This window comes from Athene noctua, chromosome 6, assembly GCF_965140245.1.
Source record: "Athene noctua chromosome 6, bAthNoc1.hap1.1, whole genome shotgun sequence".
In the NCBI taxonomy this organism is placed as follows: Eukaryota; Metazoa; Chordata; class Aves; order Strigiformes; family Strigidae; genus Athene; species Athene noctua.
In genome coordinates, this window is record NC_134042.1 from 23,027,977 (window position 1) to 23,054,500 (window position 26,524).

Below are 26,524 nucleotides of genomic sequence, written 5' to 3' on the forward strand. Positions count from 1 at the left end.
AAACTCTGATCTCCCTTCTGACATAGTTACTAGGCAGTCTCAAAAAGGGTTTAACTGTAGAACCAATGGTGTTAGAGCCTTGGGCACCTAAACAGGAGAGGACCACAGCATGCCATGATGTTTTTAAGGATACTGTGATTCCATTTTATATTAGAAATAGTTTTGTGATCTGTTGGGGGCTTTGAAATTTCCCCTTGTTTTCTTTTTATGTGTTCTGGTTGGTCTTAGCTATTACCTTTTGTTTGACAGCATAAAGTTGCTTGCAAGAGTGAAATACTTCTGCTTGTATTTAACTTTCTAAAACCATGTTCTTAAGAAATAGCTGCATTACCTCTATGGCTACATATAAACCATTTAAATTGGCTCCCTAATCTACATTTATAGTACAATATAAATGTACGGAGCTTGTGTACGTTCAGACATCAAGCTGATAAAATATTGAATTCTTAAAATAATTTAAGTCAGGTAGAAAATACAGAGGTTCCAAGACTTTTGCATTAAAAACACTGGTGGTATTTTATAATGGTGTTTATTAGTAGATGGTGGAGGGCTTTTTGTTTGTTTGTTTGTTTGTTTTATGAGCATCAAGAGATGTGTTCACTCTGTAAATAACTTTGGATGCTTGTTTGATTTTTTTTTTTCAGTATGAACAAATCTGTTTTCTGGAGTTTATCATGCTTCAGAAAACTCCAAGTTACAGCCTAGTTTCCAAATTCATTAATGGGGACTTGTTAACTCATTAACTTGTTAGCTCATAATTGGTCTGTGCTTGTAACGAGTATTTAAATGCTTCTCTTACAATTGCAACTTATTTAAATCTCTGGAATTCTTACTTTGGAAATTACATTTGTTAAATATATACATTATGTGCCTTCTTACATACTCACTGCATGTAACCTCACACTTTATAATACATACACATTTGTCCTTTTCTGGTTTTAGTACTTTGGTGGATGAATGGCCTTTCAGCACAGTCTAGAGTCCACCCTCGTTTTTGTCTCTTCACTTCTACTTGCATATGGCCAGGATGTACATCACTTTTCAGAAAAACATCACCTTTTAAATCCAGACTCTCCTTCTGCCACATGTCTAGTCTGAGAAGCTACCTTTGATCTTGTGTGTTGTGTGGCAATAAGTTAGACCAAGAAGACCAAAATTAGTGCTTGGTGTTTCTTTGGTAATCCATATCTTATGAGCAAGGTTGGTTTCCTGGAACAACACATCATACCATTTTCCTTAAACAGAGTTTGAAGGAAATGTGCTTTATAATACAAAATAGTTAACAGTTTAGTATACTATATTACATATGCTACATATATATTGATATATGGGTATCAAATCAGTATATAAATGAAAATATATTGATTCTGTAATGTGTCTGACTTTTATTAAAAGTATTGCTCAATAGAAAAGAATGAAAGGGATGATAAGTTACTGAAAGAACAAAAAATACATAAGGAAATAATTTTTCACCTGTAGTGTATTACAAACAGTAATAGAACATTTGATTCTGTATAAACATATTCATTAACTCTTTCAGTTAAATATATCTCTAGTTTAGATGCCTTGAAATTATCTGAAGTTTTGTTGTGGCTGAGAAGCGAGTTCTTCGTTCATGTAATTACAAGTAGTGTAGGCCCATTTACACTGCAGGGTGATTTTTTTTTTTTTTTTTTCCTCTTGGGTTTTAACTCTTCCCATTTCCCTGCCACAATTATCTTCATGTAAGAATTTTCACCTCTGTTAACACTTCCTTTGAATCTTGCTCTCTGTAGGTGAGTTAAAAAGAGACTGTTTTTGTTTACTTGAGTTTTTTTAAAAGATAGTTCTTTTCTCTGAAGGTATTGTTAAAGCCCAGGTAAGGACGTTTTGATAGTATTTCAGCATCATCTGTAGCACTAGGCTTTTTCTATTCAGTTTTCACTTAACATACGTTACAGAAGCTGCCTACTCTTTTTGTACAGTCCTATTCAGTATTTGTTTCTTTACCCTGTGTGTGTCTTGACTCAGTGCTATGGTACTTAGTTCAGATTGAACAAGCTGCCTCAAGAGTGCATCATCTTGGTGTGTTTGTTGTGGGAGTGACTTCTGATTACCCTTCAGGCTAAGTACAGTAAAGATGAGAATTTTTTTGAGAGTTACCTAAAGCCTGTACTTGAAGAGTAATGTGTCTGAAAACCTCTGTTGAAATAAGTATCAAGTAAGCAGTTAAGAACCTTAGAAGTAGAAAGATTATTAAAAGGCAAGCGAAATTTTTTTCCTGATTTAAACTGCTTTTGCAACAAGGATTTGAAATGGTCATTACCACTGTCCCATACAGTCTGTATGGTGAGTTTTCTGGCACCATTCTCATTTCTGTCTGAGGACATCTTGACAGTTCAGTGGTAAAGGAGTAATTAGAAGGGTGCAGGCACAATCCTTAACTGACCTAGGAGCATCATTACTGGCTGCTGTATGGCCTGGAGTATATTGTGACAATTGTTCTGCCAAAAGGGTCAGAGGTAGTGGCACTGTGTTGGCTGCCAGTTTAATAGCTGCTATAGTCATAGCAGCAATACAAGTGGGAGGGGTTTTCTTGTTTAGACAGTAATCAGTAAAACTTTTAATGTGAAGAATAATAGGTGTTGGTTTTTCTGATCTTGAACTCTCTCTTATTCTACATGTGTTAGCAATTTGAAAAAGCAGCAGAGAAGGAAAAAAATTCAATGCGCAGTAGACAAGTCAGTTATTAAAAAAAAAAAAAAAGGACTACAGGCAAAATGCAAGTGCGTATTTTGGCATGTAGTGTTCTCCTTGTATCTTTGTCATATCAATAGATAAAGTTGTATCACTATTAAAGCAAGCATTACCTACACAACATGGATTATAGATGTCAGCAATGCTGTTAAGTGTAAACAGTCCCCTTGGAACTAGCCCAAAAACCTGCTGTCTTTTTAAAGCAGGGGTATTTGGTTGATTAACATCCTCAGTAGGATTTCTTACCCTGGTATGATATTTTAACCTATGTTTTTGCAGGCTAGTCAGATCTTAAATGGTGAGACTTGTGTATTTCTTCCTTATCGTGCTCCTCTAGAGTATCAAGAACATTTTGTGCATTGGTAGCATCCTTGGTTTAGCATGGCTATAAAGTAGAGCCTCAGCACTGTTAAGTGTATTGTGAGCTCTAAAGGTTCCTTAGATGTACCTGATAAGGGTGAACACATTTTTCTGGAAAGACGATCAAGCTTTTCTTGGAGTGTCTCAGTTCTAATGAGTTATTAAAATACTTTTACTATCTAATTGTAATTCCTTCATCTCTTTCTTGCTGCTTCTTTTAGCACTGCTTTAGTGCCTCTGTTTTATAACAGGTATGTATTGAAAGAAAGTGAAAATAAAACAGAGTTTCATTGGGAGGGATATAATCAGAAAGGACAGAATACAGGGAAGTTAGCAGAAAGCAAATAATGTAAAACTTCCAGTGCAGAGTAGTTGTATATGAGCAAAAGGAAATGGGTCCTTGCACTTTGAATCATGGACAGGCTTTATCTCCTCTAGATTCATGTTGAAAATAATAAATTCAATCAAACAATGATCAAAATTAATTTATTAGATCAACCCAAAGCTGAATAGGACTGTAGTCTGAAGAGCCATTCTTGTCCTTTAAAAAAACTTTAACTCAGTTTATGTGATCATTACACACATATATATATATATATATATATATATATAAAATTTTGAAAGTGTGGCTACAAATGGAGATTATTGTGTGCTACTTTCCTTCTGAAGCTGTCCTTTAGTGAGAGAACTGCTTTGAAACCGAGCATTTGCCAGAGGTAATGGTGGTAGTATTTATATAGTAGAATGTATATGTGTAATACATATATGTACTCAAACCTGTTTTTGTAGCATAATTCTCTGATGCTTAGTTATCATACATAAGTAGTTGTAGAGTATCATATGTTATTTGGAATAGGAAGGATGCTGACAGATGGATAAATTGTCTTTGAAATATTGAGCAGACTGTGGGTTGTGAGGTCTGCAGTATTTCAAGAGCCTCCGTGAAAAAGCTGCCATAAAAGCAACAGTGGAGTGAACGAAACAGTAAAAATTTATGTTTAAAGATTTGGGATTAGATTCATTTGGAAACAGCGGAAGTATTTAATTCTTGGAGAGCGAAGACTATGGAGGCTATATTGTTGTGGGTTTTTGATCATTGCTTGAATTGGCCCATCTCTATAGAGGAGATTATAGATGTTCAATACTATTTTTGTTTGACATATGTTAGTAAATTATTACGTGCAGTTGCTACTGTTTGAGAAGTGTATATGTAGTTATTGGTATTCTCCTTTCCACCATTTAAGTTGGAGAGGTTCATATGTGGATTCGAAGGCTATTTTCCTTTAACTGTTGTTTATTTTAGGTATAAGTTAATGCTGCACTTGAGAAGTCAAGAAAAATAGATGTTGAGAGTAAATGTATTTATACCTGGTAAAATATCTACCATGCTGCCGTTGACTGGTTTACTGTGCATATTCTGCACAGCAGAATGTTCTGTATATGATGTCTGTAGACATCAGTCTGATTTTATTTACCATGTGTGTTTATAACACACTGTGTTAAATCTCGTAAATTCTTCAGCATATAAATTTTCAGTTTTGTACTGTCTTATTTGCCTGTTTATAAGTAGAACAGAACAATGGAGAAACTAGGGGAAACCATTCCAAATTGAAAGGAATGATGTGTATTTAATTTGGAAGCAATACATGACAAGAACATTGTCAGTAAGGTAATTAGGTACTACATGATGAGCTGTCTGCCTGATTGATTAGTGTGGTTTACTAAGATTTGTCCTTTGGCTTCTGTTTGTGTCTTTTGCCTTATGTTTTTGGGACTATTGAAATTTCATTCTGTTTTTAAGCAGTCTTCAGCACTGCAGTGAGTTATCACTTGAGATATGCACAGAAAATATAAAGACTAGGATTTACAAATTCCAAGTAGATCTGAACTTCTTCCTTTGATACTTTTTCACATTTATGGAATAAATTTGCTATACTTTTTTTCTATTGAGCATGATATATTTTGTGTTGCAGGTTCCCAAAGTATATGTGTGTGTCAATGATATAAAATCTGTTAAGAATGCCTAAGATCAATGTAAATGTATGACTGGCATTCACCATGACTGATATTCATCAGAACCTAGATGTCTTTAGCAGATAAATGCACAATTGCTTAACTTCTGGTGGTATATACTACCTTGCATGTATATTCTCCAGCAAAGAGCCATCAAGGTGATAAGGGAGGGATGAAGCATGTAGTATGTAAAGAGACACTGAGAGACCTGGAGTTTTTTTGGTTTTGAGAAGGTTCAAGGGAGATATGAACTGCTGTCTTCAACTACCTAATGGGTATGTACAGAGATGATGAAGGTAGGTGTTTCCTGAATGTGCACAGTGATAGCACAGGAGATAATGAACGTAAGTTGCAATATATAATAAGACATGGGAGTGTTTTTTTTGTTTTGTTTTTTTTTTTTTTACAGTGAAAGCAGTCATACATCAGAACAGGTTGCCCAGACAGATTCTAGCACCTCCCTTCTGGAAGATATTCAGAACTGAGCTGGGCAGGACTCTGAGTAACCCGCTCTAAGTTGGTCAGCCTTTGAGCAGCAAGATGGACCAGACAGATAATGTCCCGAGGTCCCTTCAAACCTAAGTTGCTCTGTGAATTGTTCTTAAATTGGCCTTCCACTGCCTATTTGACTATTGGTATGTAACCCCTTAAAGCCTATAGCTCAAAGAGGAGAAAATGGTTCTGCCTTTCACAGAGATCACTGGTTAGAGCAATCGGTCAAAACCTAAACTGAAATGCAGGTGTCTCTAAGTGCCCTAATCACTAAGCTAGACAGTCATGCTAGCTCATCTCTTGCTTGAATGAATATACAATTAAGTTTTGCAATCAAGTGAGCAAGTATCAACATAATGGCTGAGAGCATCCTTTCTTCAGTAGCATTTCCAGTCATGTGGGCAGTCTCTTTGGACTTCAGAGGTGCTGATCAGATCCCTGTAGGCAGAGACACAGAAGTTGAACCCAAATAAGGGTGCTCGTTCAAGACATAAGGCTTAACATGAACTATAAAATTAAAAAGAAAATAGAGAAATATATATTTTTCCTGTCATACCTCTTGTTGTGATAGAAGTACCCTGATCTAGGAGAGGTTTAAAAATGGGGATTCTAGGCTTGTGTGAGTTGATGTGCTCTCAGCCATCTTAGAATTGAGTAGCAATGCCATAAAGAAGGTTGTACTGGAGACTTACACCAATTTTTTCCTTTAGTTTTAGTAGTTTCTTGCCTTGGATGCAGACCTTTAGGAAACTCAGTCTAAGGCATCTGGCCCTCCTCTGTAGTACAAGGAAAACCATAGCTTGTTTTTATTTACTTATTTATTTTAAATCTTGCTATTGGTGTCAACCTTGAGTATTTTACAGTCTTAAATTGGACAAAGAAAAATTCAAAGATGGTGGCAAAAGGCATCTTAAAATAAAAGTTACTCATGTAGAATAAATCTTTTATGTCCAGACATTTTGGAAGAAGGGTTGAAGAAAGGCAAGCAGAAATGAGTTCAGGAATGGACTCTGGAGACATGGATTTGAAGGCTAGCATGTTTTTAAGTGTTTTCTAAACAGGAATACTGATGGTACTTATTTACATGAAAAATTTCAGAATACAACATACAGTAGACAACAAATGCCACTCTTCCACTAATAAAGGAGTCCGTCCTTTCTAGCTGCTCTAGGTTAGATGCAAAAAGGGACATGGGTATTGCTGTGCTGAACATTGTGAAGTGCCTGCAGGAATGGAAAATCAAACCAAAGCCTAGGCTGGAGCTACTGTGTACCTCGAGTGGTGGGAATCCGTCAGTATTCTCAGATATTACCCCATAGATAGAACCCTGTCGCTATCCTCAGGTAGTACCCCAGTGGCACTATCTGAGGGGAGTTACTTTTGCCTCCTGGATTTACCTTCATACTCTGGCACTGTCTTAGGAGAACAGGTGCAAGACTTGGATTTTAAGGGTAGCAAAAATTTCTTATCCTTCAGATCCATGGCTTGAGCAAATTGGTGTAAAGTTCCAGTTTTGCTGTGTTTCATCATTTACATGGTTGGTTAACTTCATTTGGGGTCTTGCTCAAAGATTAAATTATTATTAGTGTGGGCAAAAAGCTGTCTCATCAGTATAAAATTAGTGAGAGAGTGTATTGGTGGATGAGAGGGAGCAGTGAAATGGGATTTGACAGAGAATGACATGTATTGGGTCAGGAGGAAGATGACAATAACAAGTTGATGGCTCTGATTTTTTTGCAGCTATATTTTGAAAGAATTGAAAGGATCCCCAGAATAGTAATAGTGAGTCAATGATGAAAATTATTCTTATTGTAAATGTAAAGAACAAGTGAAGAAAAAGCACTGCAGTGAAGCCAGACAATTTTTTTTGTATGGATTTTATTTTTAACACTTTTATGTTTAGGAAGGGCACTCTATCAAGAGATTACCACTGAAGGCATTTAACTTGCATTATGGCAGTAAATTTTCAAGACAGGAAAAGAGTGAGATGCTACAATGGGAAATTGTAGCTGGTCAGCAACATGAATAGCTCAGTATTTTTTTCAAACTTTTATAATCTTTTTGCCTCTTCATACACACGTAAGAGTCTGTGCACAGCTGTCTGTTTATCAACAGAGTAGATGTACCTAAACTATATATGCTAAATGCAGGTTAATACTGTTTTCCTCTTTCTGTATTTTGTGTTTTGGTAACATCTGCTATTTGAGAATTTTTGCTAATTTCAAAATTGACTTGTCTTTCGTAATATTCATGTATTTATCCAGTCTGCAAGTAATTGAGGAGTTGAAGCAGATAGTCTGTAGCAGGATGTTTACAGTTTACATTTCACAGAACTAAACAAAGCTGTGCTTATATTATAAACTACAAAGATGTATTTATACTTTGCAGTGCATAATTCTAAAATACTGTAGTCTCACCAGGTGTCACTACTGTGAAAAATTTGCCAGTATTTCAGCAATTACAGAAGTATTTCTTCTGGTTCATTTTTCTGTTTTGAGTTATCTTAGCCTGAGGTGGGCATAGAAACTGTTAGTTCAGGCTAAAGTCTTCTACTTTACAGTTTGGACAAAAAAAAAAAAAAAAAAAGTTAAGACATCGCTATTCTTCAGAACAGTAAGAGCAGTTGCATCCTTAGAGAATTGGGATACTTTTCTATTTCTATTTTGATAATCCAAAGTACAAAAATTAAAAGATCCCGACATTTCATCCCTACACATAAGATCATTGATACTGTGTATTTGTTCTATTTAGAAAGACAAGATCTGCTATTGAGATATTTTGAAAAGAGGAACAAGCTCAATAATAAATAGTGGCCAAACTTTGCAGTGCTAAGACTGCACTTTGATGTACTACTAAGACTGTGTCTACAGTTGACAGACAGGAAACAGTAACTCTGAATGCTTACGAGATTTTTTTTTTTTCTTGAATTTTTTAATGAGCTTTCCTTTAAAGCAAAGAAGGTCAATTGGCATCCATCATTTTATCGTTGAAACTAAGGAAACTGTTTCAAGGGCAAGATAAGCAGATGACCCAGTCGTACCTTTTAAAAGAATTTGTTTTAAAAAAATGCTTATACTGATTTTTTGTTATGTATATTTTGCTAAGACTAATGAACAAATGAAATGAATGAACAAACAAATGAATTAATAAACTAATTTCTTTTCATCCAGAGCCCAGTGAAATCAATGGAAATCTTGACACTAATTTCTACACCATGCTGTAGTCGTGATGTCGATGTTTAGAAGAGCCTGTTAGAGGAATTTTTATGATCATCACTAATGCTGAAATACTGATAATCACCTTGAAAGGTCTTGTCTGTCCAGAGAGAACTGCCTTAACCAGTTCCAATCAGTATGTACATATTTAAATGATTGTACTTCCTGGAGATTAGAAGCTAAACATAGATTCAGAGATGTACTGCAGCCAAAAGTGTGGGAGATGGCAGAAAGCTTCTTTCCACCCCTCTGCCCCCCAGGGTTAACTCTCCGTGGAGTTAAGAGTATTCCTACCATCACCCTTTTACTGAGTGCTCTGTGTGTTATGGGATGGGTTTGTTTGAACGAATATGAGCTTGATTCTTTCTTTTTGTTTCTGCTGGAGCTACAAAACCTGTTCTGTTGCATTTTTTCCCTTAGTGAAGGAAGCTGGATCTATACGGATCCCTGTTGCTTTATTGGCTCACGTTAGCAGCTGATATGAAAAGGGATTATAGTCTCTGAAAGGAATTGACAATCATGGAAGTGTTAGGAGAGCCAGAAGAAAACAAAAACATTAGCCAACAGCTTACTGCTGAACTGGAAGCATTTGCAGTAAACGTATTTTAACTATCTTTGAGGATTAAAAAAAGGAAAAAAAAAAAAAAAAAAAAAGCCTAACAACACAGTGAGAATGTATTTACAGCAAACATTTCTTGGCCTGGTTCCTCAGCTGTCATGGTTATGACTGTGCAACTACTGCTGCTGTGGGAAGAGGCTATGAGTGTTTTCTTTGCTCTGCTTCCAGTAGTCTCATCTCTCGCACAGATTACACAGGTATGCATGTGTCTGCCCACTTTTGCATAAAATAAAACAAAGGCAAAATACGCAACTGTGTTGCTGGGCTTGTTAACTACACAGAAAGAAGTGGGAGAGAGTTCATGGTGTCTCAAAATGGCTGTACTAGGGCGAGAACTGGTGGAGTTTGTTTTTTTTTTTTGTTTCTTTTCCCTTGGACTTTTAAAGTAAACTGTTTTGGGGTTTTAAAATTTCTCTGCCACAAAGTTCAGAACTCTGGGCCTAAATGGCATCCAGCTTCATTCTTGAAAAGATGTGGCGATTTAAGCATATTCTTAAGTGTTTGCTAAACAGTAATACCGGTGGTAGAGGAACTAGGAAAAGAGAAGGCACTATTTGTTTTCTTTTCTAAATGAAGCTTCCATTATTACATGAGACTTTTCAAAAAATAGTAGACACCTAATGCCACTCCTCTACTTTCTCTATTCTTTCCCACTTATAAAGACATCTGTTCTGTTTTTCTAACGGCTGTAGGTTAGATGCAAAAGAGGGACATGGATATTGCTGTACTAATTATTGCAGTGCCTAAGAGGTAGGTGCCTGGCCTGCAGGAATGGAAAATTAAACCAAAGCCTAGACTGGAGCCATTGCATACCTGGGGTGGTGGGAATCCATCACTTGTGGTGGAGTACTTGTGGTACTCCTGGAAGTACCTTCATACAGTGCCTTAGAAGAATAGGTGCAGTATCTTAGAGTACTGAAGGTTAGAGTTTGGTGTGGAATAAGTGGAGATTAATGGTGTAAGTCAAAGTGGATAGGTTCATCAGCTAGAAATGAACAAATACTGAAGATGTTGAACAAGAGGGCTGTTAGGAAAAGCCTTTCTGTCTCTGTCCTGGATTTCAGTACCTAATTGTAGCCTGTATCTGACAACTCTGTGGAGCAGAGATTTAGATCCAAAATGGACTATCTTCTGATAGTTCCAAGACATGTCTTTTGGTTTAACTTGACAGGCTTATTCACTGTCCATAGTAACAGCGTGGGAAGTTTCCATAACCATTCAGCTAGGACATGGGAGCTGCAAGTTCAGATACTTTCTCAGTTTAGCATTTAAGCTTGTATTTCCCACTACCCAGAGAGTGCCCTGAAATCACATACAGCAGTCCAATCCTTCTGCTTTACAGGCTAGGGATGCAGGATTCCTGGGGCCAGGACTAGACGTGTGAAGAGGGAGAGTGACCAGTACTATGCAAGAAATTCAGTTGATCTGAAGTGTCAGCTTTCCAGGTGAATACCACAGCTACTGGCCTTATACAGGGTCCTGGTTGCTTCTATGGCTTTTGCTTTCTTGATTGTACAGTGGCCCAGGTAAATGCCACCTGCCTGAGAAATTGAAAATCGCATCTTCCAATTCATAGAGAGGTTCTCTTATGTCTACTTACAATATTAAACAGCCACGATTGTAACTGCAAAACCGCAGGCTTTGGGTTGGGTTTGGGTTTTTTTAAATTTTTTTTCTAATGACTGCAAGTGCTCAACTTTGTGTTGGATTCAGTATTCTCACTGGCAGGTGCATTTAGAGCATGGCTGCTAGATTGAGTCTGTAAGACTTGCTCCTTTCTCACATATGTGTGTGTAATTAATGGATCTCAGATGGGCTTCAGGTAGGAGCTTGGTGCTCTTTGGAGATTTTGGTATTTCCCTTCCTGAGTAGTCAAGATGTTTGGGAGAATTTGTAGGGTTGCTTCTGAATGTGTAGGTGGAGCTCACCAAAGCGGCTTTTAAAAATTTTTCAGCATTTCTTTTTCATCTTTTTCATCAAAACAAAAGTGGAGCCTCCCCACCCTTGAACATCGATACATCGTGTAGCATTGCACACTAATTTTACTTAGTAAATAAATTATGAATGTAACTATATAAACAGCTTGTTAAAATTAATATTGAATTAATATATGTTAAACTGATTGCATAGGGCTTTTTTAATAATCCAACTTGGATTCTGTTGGAAGCTGACAGACTGATCCTTCACTCACACCATCTCCCCATATATTTCTTGCTCCCAGAAAATAACTGCAGATATCCAAGAATAGTAGCAATTTTTGTACCAGTGTTCTTTGTCGCAGGCGATTATTTCTCGCGTACCAAGTGATTGACACAAACGTAAAGTAATTGTGCTTAAGATACCAGAGATTAGTGTCTGTTCCGCCTCCCCAACAAATAAACCCCTCCACTTTTCTGTACTATTTATGAAGCTGTGGTAGACGTTTCTCCTCTTAGTGTTTTGCTCCATCAACAGTATCTTTTACAAGAAGGAATATGTTCTCCCAGCAGAATGATGCCTTTGAAATGCAACTCTTTTATTATGCAACCAAAGTGGGTGCCCATTTTAAGTACCTTTCCTGGCAAATTACTTTAATTAGATTTAGAAGACAAGTAACACTTTTTATTTGTTGTTGCACATTCATGACTGAGGGCACTGGTGAACACAAAACCATGGTTCTGTGGGCACAGCAATTATTTTGGCAATCTATATGCAATCCTTTTACAAATTATCAGTTGTCTAATAGTAAATGCTCTTACTACTCTAGGAATAAGACATTCAGCACCTCATTAAACTGTGGGAGTGTTACATGCACAACTGCAAAATGTGTGCAATTTTTAAATTGTATTTTTTTAATGTTTACATCTTGTCTGTGTCTTTAATACACTTTCAGTGTCCCACTCTTTGTAAGGACAACCTATATGGCAGTTGTTCTTGTGCCTTTCTGACCTAAAGGCAGTTCTTTTAACAGAGAATGTATGCCAACTTCACTGTCCCAGTCCCACAGTTAAGAATCCCACCAAGTCAGTGATCTGCTCTGCTCACTCGTGCATGTGCTCTTGCTTACATTCACTTTTACACTCTCTCATCCTCTTTCTCAAATCCATTCCTGTGAATTTGAAAGGTTCTATGTTTTGTGCAGCCTTGTGACTTCTTGTTGGGAGTATTGATTGTTATGCTCTGAGGTAATTCAAGCAGACTCTCCAATGCTGGTTTCATTAACAAGGGTAGACTATTCTGAATTCAGTGGCTGGGGAGGATATGTTTGTGAATTTTAAGTATGGAAAGTTGGGAGGATGTATTTTTGTCCATATTTGTGAAAAACAGATTATTTAAAAAAAAAAAAAAAAAAACCAACACATTTTACTGTTGAAAATTAATTTTTTGCATCAAGAGTACTTTGAGTTCTTTTAACATCTCACCAGGCAAAAACCCAAGTCCTATATTGAGATTTACTGTCTTTTGGCCTCAGTTCAGTGGTCTATATCTAACTGATTCTATACTAGTTTTTATATTGCACAGTTTATGGTAATATTGGAGGGTTTTCTTCAGCAGCATTTTAAGTAACTTGAATAACATCTGTCATGTTGTTTTCTTCTGTAATCCCTTTTTTGAAGGCCTGAGACTGATCTGTGTAGAAGTTTCTTTTTCTGTATAAAATGCATTTTACATTGTACTTAAGAAACAGAATTTTCTGACCTTTTACATCTAATGATTTTTAGTGTAAGCCCTAATTTAAAATCAGTGTTTCAATGATGGATGTGAAGTGGTGCCTATACTAGTGTGTTGGTGCCCCAATAAGGAATTTGTTAATTTTCTTATTGTACCAGAATATGAACTGAAGCTTAAGGAGTTAAATGACTTGTGAAGAGAATTAGGAATATTGATTTCCATTGCATAGTTTTAGCATTCAGTCAAACTATATATCAGCTTTTAACATCATTACAGAAATACAGACTAAAATATATGTGGGGAGTGGGCATAATAAACTTCTCCCTTTTGATATTTGTTGCCAACACTGGTTATATTTCCTTCTGGTACTATTGTAGGGAAAATCTGAATCACACAGCATATATAAATTGGGTCCTGATAATGCTCCCTTAAAAAAATGTGTTGTTAGCTTTGGGTTTGATAGCTAATCAGTGCTTTTGCCTTTGTGTGTTAAAAGGGAGACCTCAAAGAGAATTTATAGTTGAGATCACGTGCTTAACATAGCTATATCAAGCTGGTGATTAGTTTAATTAGATGATGTCATGCTAACCCACTTTCTTCTGATTTGTTTACCTTTATATGACTGTACTTTTGTTCTTAATTTTGTTGCTGAAAGACAGAGGAATAGAAACTTGCCTCATTCCGTATTTCTTTTCCAGATGTCATTATTCACCAGCTGAACTACAGACAGTTCTATAGCATAGAACAAGAAAAAAAAAAAGATGGTGTATTCCTGAAGAAACATTTCTGCAGATTATGTAGTGCAGACTGTTTGTGGGTCAAGGGTAGAGAGCATCAGATCAACGATCAGTCTCCAGACTGACTGCATAATAAACATTTGCTTCTCAAACTGTCCTCTTTTAGAGAATATGTGCTTTGAATCCCTGAGAAACGGGAATCTCAGCTCATGAAAGCTCTTTGTAGTAGCAACTTTAACCTAGTGGAAGAGTCTTCTATATGTGGTAGTGCTGATACGGTCTCCATCAGTCATGCTGCGAATATACAGACCTATTCCTTTTGAGTCATCTGTCCCCAGAGACTGTCCCCAGACTCTTGTGGACATGGCCAGGCTGCCCCACAGCTGTGTGCCACCTTGCCTTTAAGCTGATGTGCCGTTGGCTGGGCTTTCTGAAGGTGAGCAGGAGCCCAGTGTGGAATGAATTCCCTCCCATCTCCTGGAATGCTATCATAGAGAATGACCTCTTCATTGTTGTCTTCTGGGGGTTGTTCAATTTTGTAGGTTATATAAATGAAGGTGACAGACTTCAGGCTACTGCATTTGCCTTCTGTTCTTAACATTATTAAAAGCCATCAGGGAGGAGGTGGCCAGTTTCCGTTTTGGTTGTTGAACTGAACAGGAATCTGGCTTTCTTCCTGGGCACTTACTTCTAAAAGTTACTCTTGGTCTGTATTGAGAAAGGATAGGAGAATTTCTTTCTCTTTATGGAAATCTTTGGACCAAACTGTTATGCTTCACCTCAACTTTTCTCTGAACTTGGCAGAACAGGCTGCTCAGAAATACCTTATAGGGAATTTGAACCTTTGCAGTGCATCTGTTTTTCATGGTGTTAGATTGCAAGGCTTTGAGATTGGTTCAGCATCAGAGGACAAGTCAAAAGGGGCAGTTGTCTTTGTTCAGAAAATGTCAAGTTGTATTAAGCACTATGGAATATGCTGCTATGGTATAAGTAGTTATTTCACTACCAAAGAGAAAGTTTCTGTAGGGACCAAAAATATTCTAGTTTATGTCTGGGGAATGGGTCCTTTATCAAATACTTGTGAAAATAAATATAAATATTTTTAAATTAAAATGCCATGTTTCATTATACTATTCCTAAATTATCTGTTTTTTTACATCACAAAACTACTTATTTGTTCCCAATGTCTGTGTATGTTTAAGCAGAATCTTTTAAGTAATTTTTCAAGGAAATATTTTAAAATATTTGTTTTATCTTATACTAACAGATGTAAGTATAGGTGAACAGTTATATACATATTCATTTAACACCATTTCTTACCTTTATTTTGTTCAGCTGTTTGCCTGTATTGAATTGTTCATATATACAACAAAGTAGTTAGGAGAAGGGAGGATCTGGCAGGAATAGACCTTAAGCTGCCCACAGTGTAGCTCTTGATACATTTGAGACCGATTTTCAGAGTTCGACTGGCTGCGGCCAAGTCTGCACCTGCAGTGCTGCTTGATTGAAACTCTGCATGTATTCCTCTTAATAAGAACAAATAAATAATATCTTCTGTTATTTACCAAACACCAGGATTACTTCAAAACCACAAGTAGCAATCCCTCTTCTGTGCTAATACTCTCTCATTTCTGCCTCATGCACAGAGGCTGCTCAGACTTCATTCCTCAGCAAAAATGCCATCTGTATCTCTATGCTCTACCTTGGGTTTAACTTGTTATTTGGAACCCTTACTCAAAATGCGTATCTGGTATTTTGATTATGAATTGTCACATAAACAGAGTGATTGATTAAAGTAATTTACATAGAAGCATTTGTGGCGTTTCTGAGCAAGGGAAAATACACAGAAGGACATGGCACTTAATTACATTGCTTAACAATAAATGTCAAGTTAAACCTTTTTTAAAAAAGATGAATGCTATACTTAAGGAAAGTGCAATTACATTTCTATAGTTTGATATGTTTTACACACTGTATATATTAGAGGGGCAAAGATATTAACACTTCGGTTTGTGCAAAGGTGCTGACAGATTTCAGATGCTACAAGGCAGGCTTTTGTAGCTGTCGCTTATTGCTTGCAAAGGAACTCGTTTACTGTAATGTGCTGTTAATCTGAGCTCATTTACTTGTATGCAACCATATTTGCATACAGACACACTTCTCAGAACTGGTTGAGAACATGAGGACTAGTGGTCCTGATTTGGTAAATTGTTGCCTATAAACAGGATTTGCATTCAAATTAGTGTTTTATATTGCTGCCTGATTATACTTCCCATTTTAATAATGTTGAATGAATGGCAGTAGTAGATTTCAGAAAGCCAGTCCACTGATTATATGTTCCAATCCTAAATTTAATTTAAAATATTTACCCCCTTTTTTAGTCCTTTGCTGGAATTTAGTAACAGGCATAAAATTTTCTTCTCCCATTAAATAACATGTACAATTCTATAACAAATTGTTATACCGTCTAAATTACACTCCATAATTTGTTTAATAAAAGACTATTATACTGCTTCTGTATTCCTGTGGGAGGGTAATTGAGGAGCAACTGAACTCCACAGTGTTTATCATCTACTTCTTGCAGAATAGAAGAGAATAAGTCTACAGAAAGAGAAATGGGATGAGATGCAGAGTTCCCCAACCTAAGTCAGCAAATCCATGTTGTCTGGAGGACACTGCTCACTACTGGGCAAAAACACTAGCTCAGTTCTTTTACACAGTTATAGCTATGTCATTGTGGTGCACCTCTCCATTCTAACCCTGAATAACAAATGAAAAAGAGGAGAATAAATATAATACTTTCTGAACAGGAGCCAGCAGTGTGTCTGGGTGGCCAAGAAGGCCAATGGCATCCTGGCTTGTGTCAGCAATAGCGTGGCCAGCAGGGACAGGGAAGGGATCTTACCCCTGGACTCGGCACTGGTGAGGCCGCCCCTCGATTCTTGTGTTCAGTTTTGGGCCCCTCACTACAAAAAGGACATTGAATGACTCGAGCGTGTCCAGAGAAGGGCAACGGAGCTGGTGCAGGGTCTGGAGCACGGGTTGTACGAGGAGCGGCTGAGGGAACTGGGGGTGTTTAGTCTGGAGAAGAGGAGGCTGAGGGGAGACCTCATCACCCTCTGCAGCTACCTGAAAGGAGGGTGCAGAGAGCTGGGGATGAGTCTCTTTAACCTAGTAGTAAGCGACAGGACAAGAGGTAGTGACCTCCAGTTGTGCCAGGGAAAGTTTAGACTAGATGTCAGGAAGTATTTCTTTCCAGAACGGGTTGTTGGGCCTTGGAATGGGCTGCCCAGGGAGGTGGTGGAGTCCTCATCCCTGGAGGGGTTTAAGGGTCGGGTCAACTTAGCACTTAAGGATATGGTGTAGTTGGAACTGTCAGTGCCAGGTGAATGGTTGGGCTGGATGATCTTCAAGGTCTTTTCCAGCCTAGATGATTCTGATTCTGTAATGCATCCAAAATAAAAACCATGATTAATTTTAGTGAGAAGTGGTTTCCCAAGCTGGTTTGCCATCTGACTTCCACCAGTTCAGCACCATAGCAGTGGCATAGCTCAGAGAGGTGTGTGGATGGTGGTTCTTGCATATATTCAATGCTTGCGCACTTGGACGTCTTCACTGTTGGCTTTCCCAAACTGGTGTGACAAAATCCTGTCTTCCTCCTAGTCTGCACAACAGCAGCACATCCTCTCTGTTGCTGCTGGGACAGTGCAGCTTCTCCATTTTCCTGTGCTCAGATTTGTAAGTATTATAACGGAGCACAATTCATTTGATGAAGACAGATGTCTTTTTTTCAATCCATGAATTTGAAGAAAATATATGAAATAAGATGGTTTCAGTGCTATAACTTAAGTAAAACGTTATAATTTAATTGCACTATGTGTTAACAGAGTATTTTTCTTGTTGCCTAGCAATGAGATTTACCGTGAGGTTCATCATGTGCTTAAGATTTCATTATTAACTTCTGTTTTCAGAGGTTTATAACTTTAATAAAAACCATTATTCGTAGGACAATCCAAAAAGTGTATGTTGGAAGTTCTTTTTCTTATGAGGTCAGTTACTAAGGAAACTTGAGGCAAAAAGCTCTGGTGCCCTCTGATTTCCGTGCCCATTCTACTATATGTGATAAATATTGAAACTAACCTCTTAAGCAACAATTGGTTTGTGTGGTTTTAAAGCAGTAAGCTATTTGTAAAAGTGTTCTTTTACTTTAAGGGTTCTATATGGAGGCATTTTTACCAAGGCAGCTACCTCTGTTTAGAAGAGCAGCAACTGCTTTGTGCTTTCCCACAAAACTGAATGCCTAGGAAAGGGTTCGAGAACTGGCACTTGGAGTCTTCTCTGTTAGCATTCCACGTAGTGGAATAGGTCTGAATGTTTTCTTTGAGGAACTGTAATGCTTGCTAGGTAAGAGGATCACATGGATCTTGATGAAGTAGACTAGTGCTTGAAGAGGTTGAAGAAGTAGAACCTCTGGTAAGAGTGAAAAGCTATAGGACAGGCCCAGAAATCCACTTGGTTCCACAAGAAGAGCTAGCTTAAAGTCAGGGCCAGCATGTATATGCAGAACAAAAATTTTAGCTCTGGGAAAAAACCCTGTATTTATTTTTTATTCCAGTTACCTCTGATAAGGGTGGGCTTTGGTTTGTCTTGTACTACTCTGTGAGGCAGTGCTGTACCTAAAAGGGCTGGAAGTTGATCTCATGGGGAAGAGGGCTGAAAACTACTCAATATCCAAGTATTTTCAAGAACTGTTTATGGCAGACAGTGTTTGGAAACTGTCAAAATTATAGTAGGGCTATGCCACTCATAGATGTGTTTCTGGACTGCATCGTGCTGCAAGGCAGAAAGCAAAAAACCAGTTTATTCATAGTTTCCATAGAAGTATTTAAGGAAATATGATTACTGGACTTGTAAATTTGGACTTAACAAGCCTTTATGAAGACACGAGGGAAAAAAGGAATTTTGATTTAATCCTTTTCGAAAAGTAAAATTCTTGTTACCCTAGCATCTTAAAATGGTTGTGATTATTACTAAAGATTTGGTTTTGTATGTTGAATTTGTGCATTTATAGAGGATCTGTGTGTTCAGTTGTGAATCTTTAAGGAACTTGACATTAATGATGTTGCAAAATATTGCTACTTTTTAACATCAGTATAATTTCAATTTGTCACCTTTATAATGGTTATTTTTTAATTAAGAAACAGAAATTTAAAGTACATGCCTTCAAGTGGACGAAGTAATTTTCACTGGAAAAGGAGACATTGGTGTTTATCTTGCTTTGTAAGTAAGCAATATTATTTAAGAAAAACAAAGTAAAAAGCTTTTTTTTTTTTTTTTTTAGATAAATTGACTTCTCTACCCCATGCTTATGTTTCAGTAGATACATTTTTGCACATATATGTAGGTTTTGGGGTTATATAGTCTCAAGATGATTATGAATGCTAATTACTTTCAGAAGTCTGCTATGTATATGTAATTTTCTTGAAAAAATAATAAGTAGCTATTACAGATAACATAGATCAATATCACATGTGAAAAAGTGAAGTGCAGCATTTGCTGTGGTTAACATAAGTAGCATTTCCTGTTTAGCTAGACTCTCTTGGGCACCATTTAGTGTTCCTGCAGCCTTTGTATAGAAAATGAGGACAGGGAGGCGTGCTTGAGTCCCTAATTTAGACATCTAAAGTTAGAATTTGCAACTAACCTTCCCCATCCCCCTTCTCCCATAAGTGCTTTGAAATCTTCTGTCTTCATCAGTCTGCCTTGAAAAATTCCATTTCTCACTGGAGTGCTGCACTGGATTAGTGGTCTGGATTTCACCTCCTTTGTGCTTCCCCAGATCATCATCTGTACAAGAATTGAATGAAAATGAATAAGTGTTCCCCTGACAGGATCTAACACTCCAGAACAATAACTGGGGAACAGGCAAAATGTCAGTTGTTTTTGCTGTTAAACTGACACTGAAGGAATGTGTAAAATACAAGAGAAAGTAAAATCCTGCTTGGTTGGCATTAAAGCAGCTCATACTGTTATATATGTTGTATGAATCAGAAACATATAATATAAATATATGTGTATATTTATATTATATAAATATAAATATAATTGTATTATGTCTGTGTGGAGGGAAAAGTGAGGGGAAGGCATTTGTTGGTCTTTGTTTTTAACATGGTTATGATTTCTAAAACTTCTGTACTGCAGAGAGAAAAGACTGTATATATTACTGCTGGCTAGTAAGAGTGCACTGGTACGAACCTGCACGACATCAGAATTGAATCAAGGATCTCCCAAAGCCTGACTAAACTGTTGGGAAATGTTTAGGGGAAGTACAGCTTGGCTTTACATTATGTAGAGTAGGCTTGGGACCGTTTCTGTTCTCATGAAGAGAACATTGCAGTACACAGTGATCTGGAGTTATTTCACTCTTGTGGAAATCGATCCTAGTAAAGTACAACATTCTCATACTGGAGCCGAATACCTTTAATGGTCACTCTTGTTTGGTGCCTAGCAACCAGTAAACTTTTTTTATTGTGTGATTTCTTATGTACATTGTAAGTTTGTATATTTATACCTGGTGATTTTAATTTAATAAATCTGTTGGGTTTGTGTGGATTTTTTCTCCCAACAGCTTTTTCCTAGAAAAAATTTAATACTGATAGCTCTAACTTTGCAACAACGTACCAGGAAAAAATTACCAAAAATGTGATAAGAAGCAACCAAAATTGGTTTTCAGGTAATGGAAACATTTCCTAGACCATATTTGTTGCACAAAATCCAGAGTTTTAGCCTGAATTTTACCTAACATTTGCTTCTAAGCTGTGATTAAGCAGCTGCAAAGTAGAACTAAGTTGTTGCAACTTTTTTGGGGGGATCCAATAAGGATTATGCTCATATAGTTAATAATAAAGTTGCACTCATAGTTTTGGGTGATCAGCAAAGATTGCATCTCTTAGAAAAATCATGTCTCAGTCTTGTACTGGAAGTGTGACTAAAAGGGCTTCTCAGTATCATTCTCTTGAGGTATCCTTGGTTCACTTGTTTTACATTATAGGAAATGAGGACTGCGATAAAACAAAAAGTGCCCTAAAAACACTTCAGACTTCCAACATACATTTTTATTCTTGTCTTCTAGGTTGACTGGGGTCAACTGGACTATTTAGTAATTGACATGCCACCTGGGACTGGAGATGTACAGCTGTCAGTCTCACAGAATATTCCAATTGCAGGTATGTGTATTGCTTGACTGTTTCAGAGATTTGAAGTTAGTTAAGTCTGGTAGCTTTAGAAAAATCTAATTTTAAAATGCTGGTCAAAAATTCCTTTAATTTTCTTTCTAACACACTAAGAAACTGTTCTGTCAGTTCTGATGAAAAACACTGTCAGTGATTTTTAACACGTTAGCATTACAATTCTGTTACTTTCTTTTAAGCTAAGTTTCGAAAAGATTGAGAAGTTCAAGTATAGCAGTATTCCTGAAGTAAAGGCAGTCATGCCGAAAACTGGTAAGGTTAGTAGTAGACAATATTTTCTTTGTACCTAGTGCATAGTAAAGCTAATACAATAAAATCGTTTGTCTTCATGATTGCTTTTTAATTAGAAGCTGGCAGTGCTGTTAATGCACAACATTTATTCAGATAAACCATGCAGCACTGCAGTACACTAGCACATTCTTTTTCCTCTTATATTATGAATTTGATTCTTTCCAGGGAGTTTAAACTTAGACAGATCAATCTTGAGGTATGCAGGCTACCCTCTAATCTCATTGGTTCCAGCAGGACTTAGAAATACTGCTCTGAAAGAATGCTGAGCGTCTCGCGAGATCTGGTAGACTGTAATGGTTTATTACCTGTCTGACATACTTCAGCAGAAGCAGGTGTCAGTGTTAGGAACTCAATGGTAAAAGAGACAAAGCAATCCTTAGTTCCAGGAATAATTTAATAATGGCTGTGCCTCTTCACTGGGGGGGGTAGTGCAGCGCTGTGACGTTACCCAAAGAGTTCGTGGGATCTCTGTCCTTGGCAGTTGTCTAGATTGTTCTAGGCATAGCCCTAGCTGGCCCTATCTGGTATTGCTGGTAGATGACCTCTAGAGAGCTTTTCCAACCTGAATTTCTGTGATTCTGAGTTATCAAGGAATCAGTGGGACTACTTGCTCCACTTTTTGGTGATACTGTATAAATATGTTGATACATACCCAAAATGGTAACGTCTTTTCCTGCTCTCATTCTTTTCTGAGTGCAGACTGGCTCATGTGCACAGGCCGGCCCTGGTTCCCTCCCCCTTTGACACTCCTTTCTCTCTGCACTTTGGTGGCAGTAATGCACTGAAGTGAAGCCACCAAATATTAAATTGTAGAACTCTTTCACTTGCATGTAGAACTCTTACCAGGCTGCCTGATAAGTCTAACGAATAAAAAATTGTGTATCTCTGCAAGTTCATAGGATAGGATCAAAGTGTTAGCTACAGGTATAGGTAGAAAGACTGGTGGGTGTTATAGACATGCCCATATATAAAGGTACTAGAGTTAATAGATTTTGGGACCTATATCCCGGTTTTACAGCAAGACCATCACCACTCTTATAGCACAGTGAAGTCTACAGGATTGAAAGGAGCCCTTTAACAGTCAGACAGCACCTTTTATCTTTTCCTTAATACAGTCGTGTCTCAGCTGCAATTGTACATAATAACCAGTTACTCATGTATCTACAAGCTAAAATTTTTGACAAATAGTTAAATTTAGTGTTAAAGCTGCGTGATGGTATCTCATGGTCTTCAATGATGTCAAGTTCAGAAAAACTTAAATTGTTTGACATATGAAACTCAGTGTCAACTCAGCCATAACACTATTGCCCCAAAATTGTTAATAAACATGGGAGGTTCTCTTTGCTGTCTGTGAATGTGTTGACTGATGGAAAGGAGCAAATCAACAGAGTTGTGATGAAGGATTTAATGAATTATTCTTACAAGACATAGGAGGCTTCTAGTGCCTTAGCTTATCTGTGACCTGTAGCATATGATGAAAAACAAACCATGAATCATATCCATTTTCTTAAATACAGAGCTTACTAGATTGCATGTGCGAACAATGAAGCAGGAGTGCCTTTTACTCACAGGATTTTAAGCAGTGAGGTGAAACATGGCAGTGGTATGGAAGTTTTTGGTAAGGTAGAATTTCACATTAATTCTTGCATGTCAGGGCAGTAAAATTATGAAATTAAAGAAGTGTGACTTCATCTTTATGAATTTTTTTTTGTTTCTTTGAAGTACTGTGAGTATTGATAATTGCTATTTACTACAGTGCACCTAAATTTTCTGTTTTAACATAGAAAAGATCATTAAATTCCTGATCCTCAAGGGATTATTGTGCTCTTTTCCCCACAGTTCTACACTGTCTTTTGAAGTGTGAGGGGTTGTGGTGCTGGTGCACCGAGTTGTCTGGGACAGAGGAGGAAAATAGTTTAATCCTGTATTTCTTCTAAGTTTTGCTGAGGTCTGTTTGTAGAAGGTCACAAGATCTTTCTCACTGATACACCACATTCATAAATTGAAACCTTATTTAGACAGTTTTCTTCATAATACTTATGTCTTATTAGATGTTAACAGAAGAGAAACAAGTTTAAAAAAAAAAGCTGGATTTTCTTGTTAAGGAGTGCAATGTCCTCATTTTTGTGTAGGTGTAACAAAGTGAAGAATTAAGAGTAAATATTTTTTACTCAGGATTTTCATTAGTTTTCCATATGATTGTCAGAAACCTGTGGTTTTTTTATTTGCAATTCATGTTTCTAAGCTGTGTATTGTCTTTTATTTTTTTACAGAAAGTATTTGGTGTTGTGCCATTCTGTTTCCTCTCCAGTTCTCTTGTTCTTTCTTTATCCTTTGAGGATGTCTTGAACAGTCATGGTATTAGTGGCATAATTTCTCTCTTTTTCCTCAGACACAGCATATATAACTTAGTTTTAGAAGTGCATTATCTGGTTTTCATGAAAGTTGTACTTTGATTTGCATGCATGCATATGTGAGATACAGTATTTGCATTACGGTTTCTTCATTATTTATCTATGGCTTTCTAGGGATAGACAGTGTAGAACATTTTTACTCTGTTTCTAAATAAATTTTCAAAACTTGCACGTGTATTTTTGCTAGCTACTTACAGATTTGTCTGTGTGTGGGAAAGAGCACTGGTAAAGGTGTTTAGCTTGGGGTGTATTTGCCCAGATTAGGCATGAAAACCTGTAGCATTGAAACATCTGACAATAAGAGAGGGACTGATAGTATGTGTGAAATGGTATTGGGTTTTAATTTTAGAAGGCTTTTTTTATCCTGCAGGTACCATAATTTTCTTGAGTCAGAAAGAGATTAGAGCAATATCTAATGGGTAAAAGCAACAGAACAAAATATGTCATATAATTCTGTTTGTCATTAAAGAGAATATTGGCCTCACACAACTTCAGCTGGAGTGACAGTTTTGTGTGGGTACATTTCCTTCTGTAAAAGAAGATGAAAAATGAAACTACTGTGACTTTTGGTTTTTATTATTCTTAGCCACCTTACAAAGAGATGCATCTTATTTAGCATATTATTATTTAATAATCCATAACTCTTCTCGTGTTGCAGTCATTCTTTGACAAACTAGTAGATTGGAAATGATACGATAGCTTGAAAATGTGATATATTTCTGTTCAACCCCCCCTTCTTTCTTTGATGCAAGTCTGCTTTCCAAATAGAAGTCCAGGGTCAGTCTGGAGAAAAAGGCTTTGTTTATGGTCTGTTGTTACGTAGTTTGTATTTAGTTGTACTTCTTTACTTTGTTGCTCTGTTTCATCTTTTGCATGAGATGTCCAGAAGTGGGTTCTTTATAATGTGTTGACCATACATGCTTGGGAAAGTTTGAAGCATCCTTACATGTTTTCCAGCTTTTAAAACATAGGGGGTTTCAGATGACATTATGATGTTTGATATAAAGATATAGTGTAAATTAATGATATCATGAAGAATAAGGCCTGTGATTCCTTTGCATTACCTAGTTGCTAAATCGAGAAATTAAATAATTGTTTATAATTGATAATTTTAAAAATTGTATTGAGATGGACGATTAGCATCCCTAAAGGCTGGGAGAGAAGTTTATTATTCTCTCCCTTTACAGTGTGAAGGCTGTGTGAACAGTAGCATGGGCATCTCTGTTTGAGAGGCAGTCCTGGAGCCCTGCACAAGTGTTTCTTCCTCATGGAGAAACTGCATTGTGGAAGCTGACTGTTAAATAAACTAGGCTGTCTACTGCCCTTTATTAATGTTAAAGTGAAGTCTGCATTAGTGAAGTGTGACAGCTTGACAGCTCTGGAGACTGACACTGTTTCAATTGACAGAACCGACTCCAGATTAAGACAGGAATTGTTTCATTTGCTAAACTTTGTCATATCACTCTTTTATTTGGATATTGAGATCCCATGACAGTGAAAATCGTTAGAAATATACACCGGTCCAGTAGGAAGTGGACGGAGACAACCAAATAATTTTACATCTTACTGAACAATCTTTTAATAACTGCAGTAGTGAGCATTGGACTGAACTGTATTTATACAGGAGACCTAAAGGTAAAAGGCTTCGTGTTTTATTTCAGTGTTCTTAATTTTACCACCTTTTGGAAGTAACTTTTTTTTTTTCCCCACACACAAAGCATATATCATTATCATCTTATAGTAATAAACTCTAAAAAGGCTTTTAATAAGAATCAGAAAAGACAATCAAACAAGATCAGTGAAGTAAAAGCAATGTGAATGCTATTTTATGTTTTTTTCAAGTTCTATAAAAGCAGTAGCATTGCCATTGCTAGTCATACAGGGAATGACTTTGGTCACCTTTTAGATTTAAAATCAACACATTACAGAGTTTCTACCATCTTTTTATTGCCTTACCCTATAAATGGTCTAATTTTTCCTAATGTTTGCATCTTTCAGCAATATGTAGATATTAATTAACTTCCGAATGCCATTTTCAGATAAGGATGAAATACTTACAAGGGAGTTTTTATTACTTCAAATATGAATTTTCAAAGAATTGTAATTAATAGGGTTTCTTTTGACAGCAGTATTTTGATAGATAGGTTTTAAAAAAACCCCAAACAAACCTATTACAGTCTTTACTGATTAAGCATTAAAAGTCTTATTTCTATTCAGATATATATTGAAGATGAAAGAGTAGAGGGATGCCACCACCTTGTTCTCATTTTGAAATTCTGAATGAAATGTGACATACTTATGTCTGTGTCCCACAGACCAGGGTGTAGCCTTGTACACAACTGTTTTATAGCAGTATGTGGGACTTAGAAGAACCAGATCCTGTCTCAACATATAATGATGTGCAAGAACAGGAAGTTCCAGATGATGAGTAGAGGGTTCAGAAATGAGCATTAAAAACAGCAAAAGGAGAATTTAAAATCAGATTTTAAAAAAGATAATACTGTTTAGGTTTTATAGAACTGTGCGTGAATTAGCATGAAAAAGAGTTGGGTTTTGTGAGATAAAGATGTCTTTTTAAATTAACCGAAATTGCAAGCTGAGTAGGTATGGTGCAGTTCTCTTGTCTTTTCTGAAGAGAAATGATCAAAAAAACCCCAGCGCTGCAGTGCAAGTTGCATGTAGCATACAGTCTAAGATGAGAGGTGTATCTGTATTCTGTCATTGCTCTTTGTGTAAGTGTCTGTTT

At 36.8% G+C, this 26,524-nt stretch overlaps 1 protein-coding gene across 3 annotated transcripts in view; it reads left to right on the forward strand.

Annotated features, from left to right (window-relative positions):
• NUBPL (NUBP iron-sulfur cluster assembly factor, mitochondrial) overlaps positions 1-26,524 on the forward strand; it is an 88,320-nt gene that overhangs the window by 32,527 nt on the left and 29,269 nt on the right. For all 3 annotated transcript variants that reach the window (XM_074909858.1, XM_074909856.1, XM_074909859.1), the window contains exon 7: positions 20,956-21,049. In XM_074909858.1, coding sequence (XP_074765959.1) covers positions 20,956-21,049 — 94 coding nt within the window. The remainder of the gene's footprint in view (positions 1-20,955; positions 21,050-26,524) is intronic.